At 33.3% G+C, this 8132-nt stretch overlaps 1 protein-coding gene across 1 annotated transcript; it reads right to left on the bottom strand.

Moving 5' to 3' along the window:
• Positions 1 to 445: 445 nt before the first annotated feature.
• Positions 446 to 2715, bottom strand: LOC132052134 (chlorophyll a-b binding protein CP26, chloroplastic). Its single transcript, XM_059443511.1, has 6 exons — positions 2405 to 2715; positions 1892 to 1976; positions 1725 to 1775; positions 1525 to 1645; positions 1275 to 1409; positions 446 to 884 (listed from the first exon to the last, which is right to left on the bottom strand). The coding sequence occupies exons 1-6, from the start codon at positions 2622 to 2624 to the stop codon at positions 624 to 626; spliced, it is 873 nt and encodes a 290-aa protein (XP_059299494.1). The 5' UTR covers positions 2625 to 2715; the 3' UTR covers positions 446 to 623.
• Positions 2716 to 8132: the final 5417 nt, after the last annotated feature.

The following is an 8132-nucleotide window of genomic DNA, read 5'->3' as shown; positions in this document are numbered from 1 at the left end:
TTAAATATATAAATTTTATTTTTATAAACTTAAAAAATGTATATGAAAATTTATGATAAAAGTTAGTATAAAGTTTGTGACTTATTCTTATAATTACGAGATAATTTTTTTTATTACATTTCCTTACATTTTTTCTAAATTATTTAAATTATAAATTATCCTAAAGTCACATCTTTTGTACACTTAAAAAACATAAATTGAAACAGAGATAATATTAGTTAAAACACAGAAACTTGTACTCTCTCCGTCCCAATTTGCTTTTCGATGTGTACAATGTAAATGAAAGTAATGATTTTAATGGGTGTCAAAAGATTTGGAAGATGAGATTTTCTTATTCTTCCAAAATCTTTCTCCTTAACTATGATTAGAATAATATTAACCTAGAAATTTGAAATTTAAACAAGATAAGTGTCATCCATCCAAATAAATAGTAACAAAACAGCAATGAATATGACGAACGTTATGTGATTAGAATATTGAAGGACGAATAATGTGGCCACGGAAGGAGCTCTATGAAAATAAGTACAGTTTGTCTTCATGAACTACAACCTGGTTTTCACATACAGCTCTGAAACGTATTACAGAATTGTACAATTCCAGGCCAAAAAGAACTTGTAAGAAAATTACAGGGTGGGGACTCTTTCACTAGCACCACCAATGACGGTGAGCAGGTTGTTGCCAAAGGGGTCACTCAAGTGGGCAGCCAGATTCTCAACAGGACCCTGTCCTGTCACATAGGCTTGAATGAAGAATCCAAGCATAGAAAACATGGCTAGTCTTCCATTCTTGATTTCTTTTACCTTCAATATTGCTGCCTGGTCTGGGTCCTTTGCTAAGCCTAGAGGATCAAATGGACCACCTGGGTGTAGCTTGTCCTCCAAATCCTGTATCCCAATACAATTTATTACAACCACAGTACTCTAATTAATTATTAGAAAACATAATATGCTATGACCAGGCTACATTGTCGCAAACAGTGTCTAGGTGGAAACTTGGACTCTATTCCAACTTTACTATTGTAAGCACTCCTTCCAATTTATGTGAAATTGTTTTAATCAGCACGGAGTTTAAGGAAGAACGGAAGACTTCTGAAACTTATGGCCTTAAACATGTCATAAGATTTATGTAGTTACTTGTAAAAATTCCTCATTAAGGATAAGAAGAGGAGTGTAACATTGATTATTTTTCAGATTTAAAAATGTGTGGACTAAAAGGGGTAAGTGTGTCACATAAGGAGGAGTAATATTAACGTGGTAAAAGGGCCGGGAGCTCACCAAGCCATTAATAATTCTGTAGTACTCAGCACCACCAACAAGAACAACCTCCGCGACGACAGCAAGGATAAGATTGATGGGAATGTTCTTTCCAAAGTAATTCAATGTGTTTCCATCTAGAAGCAGAGCTCCAGTCTACAAACAGGAAATTTCATTTTCAGGATTGTATAAGTATCTTTTTTTTTTTCAATTTCGGAAATTTAATTTTCTTGGGGATCAAATGAAAGGTGCAACTGATGGTGATATATACCTTGAACCAAACAGCTTCAGGACCACAGTTGGCACCAAATTTGTTGAAGGCTTCAGGGATAATGAACCCAGCAGCACCAAGCATAGCCCACCTGGCGTGGATCAGCTCGTATGCCTGATATCTGCAGTGGATCGAACATATTAATACTAGAATAGAAATAGGCTGAGAGTCTAATTAATTCGTTTCACCAGAACACTTACTTGGCAAAGTCTTCTGGCTTCTTGCTGAGACCAAAGGGATCATAACCATAGCTGCAGCAAGTACAAACAAAATTCTCACATATATACTCGTAGAAATTATGAGATGTAGTACTTCAAGAAGAGAAATGTGTGGACACAAGCAAAGATTGAAGTAGATCGGAGCTTACTCTCCGGGAACTTCTCCGTTCAAGTACTCTGGGATTTCTGATCTGTCCAAGAGACCCTCGGGCAGGAAAATTCTTCTATCAGGTCCTGAAAGTATTCGCACAGTTTAAGCATATATAAACATAAAAGAGAAGATGTAAAATGGGATGCAGGGGGGAGTCTTCTGTTCTGTTTCAAAATTTAGTGAAAATTTTCACATACTATATTTAATTTAGTATTCCTGTTGTTGTACTATATTTAAGTTCCATGTCAAAAATACTGTCTTCACTTGAAATTGTACCTTGCTCTCTATATAGACAGCTTAGTACGGCTAATTAATAGCAGCAAGCACATGCGGGTAGTTAGTTAATTAGGAGAAATAAAGGGAGAAAGTGTCATACTCCTCAACTTTATTTTGTCTGACAGTCACTAATCATTATGAGTATGTTCATTAAATTTCATGTCTAATCAAACACTGCTATATAAGACTGTAATTTACTATATATTCACCAACAGGAAGGAGTAATGTTACTCACCATACCACTTGGCGAGCTCATCGTCAGCAGGAGAGATAGCAGCGGCCTTAGCTCTGGAAGGGGGAGGGGGAGGAGCTTTCTTTTTGAATTTATCGAAAAGGGCAACAGTTTTGAAGGTAGCAGAGGATGATGGAGAAGGAGCAGCTGGCCTTGCTACACCGCTGAACTTGACCGGACTTCCGAGCATCTCCGACACGTAGAGAGAGGTAGCTGCAGCCATGGCGCGCTAGCGGTGAAGCCTAGACGGAGGTTGAGATCAGTTGTACAAGAAGAAGAGTTGATGATGAGAAATGAGAATTGAGGATGGTATTTGGAGTAGAAACACTGGCTTAAAGCTTGTTCTGGTGGATGTGGGCGTGCCAAATGTCGGGGTGTGATTGGAATTCCAGGGAATAGGTGTGTAATCTGATGCAGGGTTATGATAGGAAGGAGTTTCTGATGTGGCAGATGATAGTGCTGACATGGCATGCATCTCAAAACTCCTGGACGAGACTTGGATAACGTGACCCTATCCATATTGCAACAATACCTTCTCCTTTTCTATTGGAGTATAACTTTTCTTTTTATTGTTATGCACTATTTTTAATTAGGAGTAGCATTTTTCTTTTTTCCCTTTTCTTTTTGGTGCAGGTATTTTTCTTTTTCAAAGGTGGACTCAAATTTAAATTTTATGGTTCTACCTTTAAGGTTCATAGTATTGAAACTATTACTATAGGTATAAAGTTATGAGTTCATATTTACTATTTATTGCAATTTTTATAGATTTTTAAAAATAAATTTATACATTACATCAAAAGTTGAGTTTTAATGAAACCGATACCGATACTCTACATCCTCCTCTAATTCTCTTCACAGCTAAGCCTAATTATATTAGAAGCACTATAATAGAGGAAGAGCTTGATGTTAGAACTCCATGATGATGGGTTCTTCAATTTAAATAGCTCACATGTAGCCGCGGAGCTATACATGGGAACGGTGGTTCAATTGAATTTTTCTGCCGGAAAATTGTACAATGTATATAAGTAATAATTTTTTCATGTATATATAATAAGTTATTGAATTTCTTTTATATAATTTTGTAATTAACGTAATATTTTTTAATCACCTCATTAGAATTTCTTACTTCCGCCATTGCTCACATACTTCTCAGAAAGCATTTTCATGAAAGATAATTATTGTCATATGTTCTTGTTAGCATAGTTAAAGTTATTTTTTTCTAAAATTCATTTGAGTCGTGACACTCAGGGGCGGAGCCACATAGGGCCGAAGGGGTTCATCCGAACCCCTACCAAAAAAAAAAAAAAACATTTATACATGGTTCATAACTAAGCCTTCGGGAAAAAAATCGTTTATACATGATTAAAATTATTTTTATGTATATATAGTAGATATTGAACCTCCTTTGACTTCTTCATATATTTAATTTTTGATATTTTGAACCCCGTAGAGAAAATTCTGACTCCACACTTACTTAGATCTCAAGCTAGGTGCACCTCCGTCCTTGGTGCTTCGCTCACTTAGGCAACGGTTCAATGCGCCTGTCTTGAAAAGGGCTGCGTTGAAGAGAGTGGGGACTACATAGGAAAATAAGACTATCATACCAATATATCACAGTAATTATTTTAAGGAAACATCATGGATTATATGACTTGAAATAAGACTTAGAAGTTAGAACGAGCAAAATAATCATTAATTTTGAATTTGAGATTTAGGATTGTATGTTCGAAAGCGATCTTGAATTTGATTAATACAATGTTTCTTTAATATATTTCCGATTGGTTAAAATAGTCATTCAAATATACACCTTAGTAATTTCATTTTGTATCCTGTTATATTAAGTATACATAGAGGTAACTATATTTGTTAAAATTTAATTGTGAAAAACACATGAACCATTTAAAATGAAGCAACCATCAGGACGTACTTCTCTTGATTTATTTTCCGCCCCTGTTATATATTGAACATATACACAGAAATAATTATCGTTAATATAGTTTACTTGAAGCACATGAGCCATTTAAAATAAAGAAACCATTATTTTTTTCTCTATAAGAAACCATTAGTACGTTCAATTTAGAATTCATTACGCTTAGAGATGTCAAATGGACGGGTTGGGCTGAATTTGGGCGGATCATAATGGGCTGAATTAATAAATGGGCGGGTTAAAAAAAGGAAAATTACTTGTCATAGTTATCCCTAAGACTTAATTATGAATAATAACTACCTTATTTAATATAATTATGAATAATAACTACCTTATTTAATATTTAATTTTCGCAGCTATATTATTCTAAAATTACATTTCATAGCTACCCAACTATATTCAGTTACTGTGTTTCCTTATCTCCTAAATACACAGTCCATTAGCTACTCTATCCCTAAATACACGGTCGATTAGTTACTCATCTCCTCACCCTAGCTCTGTGAGATCTCACCCCTCTCTTTATCTCTCTCCATTACCTATCCTCACCCCCAGATCTATGAGATCTCACCCCTCTCTTTCTCTCTCTGATCTCACTGTACTTTGTGGTTTGAAGTAAAAATGGATCCTATTCACCCATGGAAGATTCTGCTCTGTCCAAAGAAGAAGGATTTTGTCCCGCTTTTTCCATCTTTGTGAAGGCCGGATTTGGTGTGGATTCAGACGTGGCTTGAGCAGTGATTGAGATAGTGGCAGATGGAATGTTAGATCCATCGATGAGCCTCCAAATCAAAGGCTTCAAATGCAGAGTATACAGTAGATTGCCAAAGGTAATAGTTTTCCCGATCAAGTTGTATCAGAAGGCCGGGAAGCGCAATTGTTTAGGAGTTGGAATCAATGATGGAGAGATGTGTTGAAGAGGAATGTGGGCGAACCGCGACGATAGCGATGGTATTGGTTCCGTTCATGGTGGCAAAAAAAAATAAAAAATAAGGGATACTTGGCTCTTGATGTTTCGAAGGAGAAAATGTGTATTTGTCATTTTTTTGTGTATTTTTTTGTATTTCACCGAAGATTTAACCGAAATCCATGGTTTCTTCTCCTGCTTCTATCTCTTTGTATCTCAGAATTTGAGTGTATTTCGTCCTTTTTTGAGTGTAAATATAAGTTTAATATATTTGACTGATTATATTTTTGGGAAAATTAGATGTATTTGACTGTATGTGTTGTTTGAATGATCTATATATAACTGAACAATGTCTCCGAATACATTGAAACATAGTTATTTACGTGTATTTCTGGGTACATTTAAAAAAATTGAAATACAATCGAATCCAACAAAACGATGTATTCTGGGAGCCTTCTGTATTTTTGGAAAATCGTCGTGCTGAGTTTTTTGAATTCAAAAAGTTTGGAATGGAGTAATTTAGAGAGAGAAAGTCATTATGGAACTTGATAGTTATGTGTGATGTCGGATTTAATTTGATTTACCATTTAAAATAAAAGAAGAGAATTTGTTCCATAAATACAACCTATTTTTACCTTGTCAGATTTTGTATTTCCATGTATTTCAGAAACGCGAACTCTGCCGGATTTTGTATTTCCGTGTATTTCAAAAATACGAAATACAACCGAACTCAACAAAAACTAGCTACGGTTTGTAAATATAGAAAAGTAGTATAAATTGTTAGAAAATTTATTAAAAATAAAGTTTGTTTATGTAAGTTTCACTTAAAAAAATTAAGTGGGCTAAAATAAGTTGGACCAAAATGGGCTAAAAAGCGGATCATTAGCCCAACCCGTCCAATTCTTATGATGTTTTAATTTTCTTGTTTGTTCTTTTATAATTTTTTAGTATTTAATAAAATTATTTTCTTTCTTTATTAGCTATAAATAACGTATCAAATAAAAGAAATTGAAAATATTTTGACAAGATTTATCTTGGCTCAATCTGAACTGCATATCAACCCAAATTTTTATGGACTGAAATGGGATGAGCGAATAAATAAGAGAAAAAAACGTAAGTAGAAAAGAATATAAAAATATTTACATATAATATAAAAATATTGATAACAAGTAAGTGCAGCAAATATTTCCTAGTAGTGTAATTAAGAGTTCTATAGCAAAACAACTTTCAATGTATAAGGAAGCCTCCATACACTCCTACTTTTTTTGCTAAAGCAACTTCCTGTGTACTATAAGGAAACCTATGTTCCTACATTTTTCCCAATATCTTCCAAAACGATCACATTCAATTTCAATACCATATCTTCTTCATCCTTATTAAATATAAAATATATAAAGCAAAATTTGATCTTACTTATATTGTATAAATGTATGATAAGTAATATTTTAAGCATATGCATTGTTGTCGTTAGAAAATATACAAAATATTGAGAATACACATGGTTGTAATTCTTTTTTATTATATAAATATCATACAAGTAATATTTTGAAATTAAATTTGTATCAGAAATAAAGTTATACAAAATATATATCATGAATATGTGAATTTTTCTATAACTATTTTTTATATCATATATACATTTTATTATACCTTGTATAATAAATATTATAATAAATATTATATATCTTGTATAATTTTTTTATACATCATATGCCTTTTATTAAACCTTGCATACATTTCACATATCACGTATAAGTTTATTATATCTTGTATGATAAATTTTTATACCTCGTTTAATTTTGTGTTTTTCAAATAATATTTATATATGCAGTTATACATCATATGATAATTGTCTTTTGAATATGTTATTTTGAAATGTATTTATTTTTTTAATTAAATATATTTTTAATTTTTCTTAACAAATATTTTAACGTAAGTCAATCTATTTTTTTCTAACCTTAGCCTTACCCAAATCCTTGAAAACTCTCAACAGCCAATACCGAAGAATGGAAATGAATAAGAAGATGTAGTAGCAATTGAGGTGTATATAAGAAAGAGAAGATGTAGTAGCAGTTGAGGTGTGTATAAGAAAGACAAGTGAGAAAAAAATAGATGTTTATCTGTTGAAAAAGAGAGATAAATAGATATGATAGAGATTAGTTTATCCCCAACAGTAGGAAGATAAATGATAAAAAATAATAAGTAAATATTATTGAATCCTTAATTTAGCGGATTCTTTTTCGTATAATATTTTCCTTAAACGCATAAAATCTGTTATTTTCGAAGAAATTTAAATGTTGTACTATTTATGTACTTAACTCTAGAAACTTGACTTATGATGTAACTTGGGAAATTCGCAAGAGTGCCCCTCATTTGGGGTGGTCTTTGATTTTTGCCCTCGAACCCCGACTCTAGCATAAAAATAAAAAATAATTTCGCAAGGCAAAGCTCGGGAAAGTTATGCCGGATCCGGCATAAGTGCCTTAAGGCATAACTAAAGTTATGCCGGATCCGGCATAAATTTTATGCCTTAAGGCAATTTATAAGGCAGACTTTTATGCCTTAAGGCAATCTCTGCCGGAGACAGCATAAGTTGTCTTAAGGCATAACTAAAGTTATCTTTGGAGCCAACATAGGTTGCCGTATAAGGCAAACTTTTACTTATGTCTTAAGGCAACATATGCCGGATCCGGCATAACTTTAGTTATGCCTTAAGGCAACTTATGCCGCATAAGGCAAACTTTTTTCAAAGTCTTGTCCTAGCGAAATTATTTTTATTTTTATGCCTCAGCGGGAGTTCGAACCCAGAACCTCAGTATTTTCAGCCACCTTTTCAAGCAAAGGGCAAAACTTAAAGACCACCAATTTGAGGGGCAAAATTTAAAGAGCAACCCGAAAGA

The sequence above is a fragment of the Lycium ferocissimum genome, chromosome 4 (genome assembly GCF_029784015.1).
Source record: "Lycium ferocissimum isolate CSIRO_LF1 chromosome 4, AGI_CSIRO_Lferr_CH_V1, whole genome shotgun sequence".
Classification (NCBI taxonomy): Eukaryota; Viridiplantae; Streptophyta; class Magnoliopsida; order Solanales; family Solanaceae; genus Lycium; species Lycium ferocissimum.
The sequence above is the reverse complement of the archived record's forward strand: the minus strand, read 5'-3'. Positions and strand labels throughout refer to the sequence as shown.

Bases quoted from the DNA above. Each gene is read 5' to 3' on its own strand.
- LOC132052134 (XM_059443511.1), bottom strand. From the start codon at position 2,624: ATGGCTGCAGCTACCTCTCTCTACGTGTCGGAGATGCTCGGAAGTCCG. The intron at 1,776-1,891 runs GTAAGCTCCGAT...TACTTGCTGCAG, and splicing joins AACGGAGAAGTTCCCGGAGA to CTATGGTTATGATCCCTTTG. The intron at 1,410-1,524 runs GTATATATCACC...TCCTGTTTGTAG, and splicing joins CTGAAGCTGTTTGGTTCAAG to ACTGGAGCTCTGCTTCTAGA.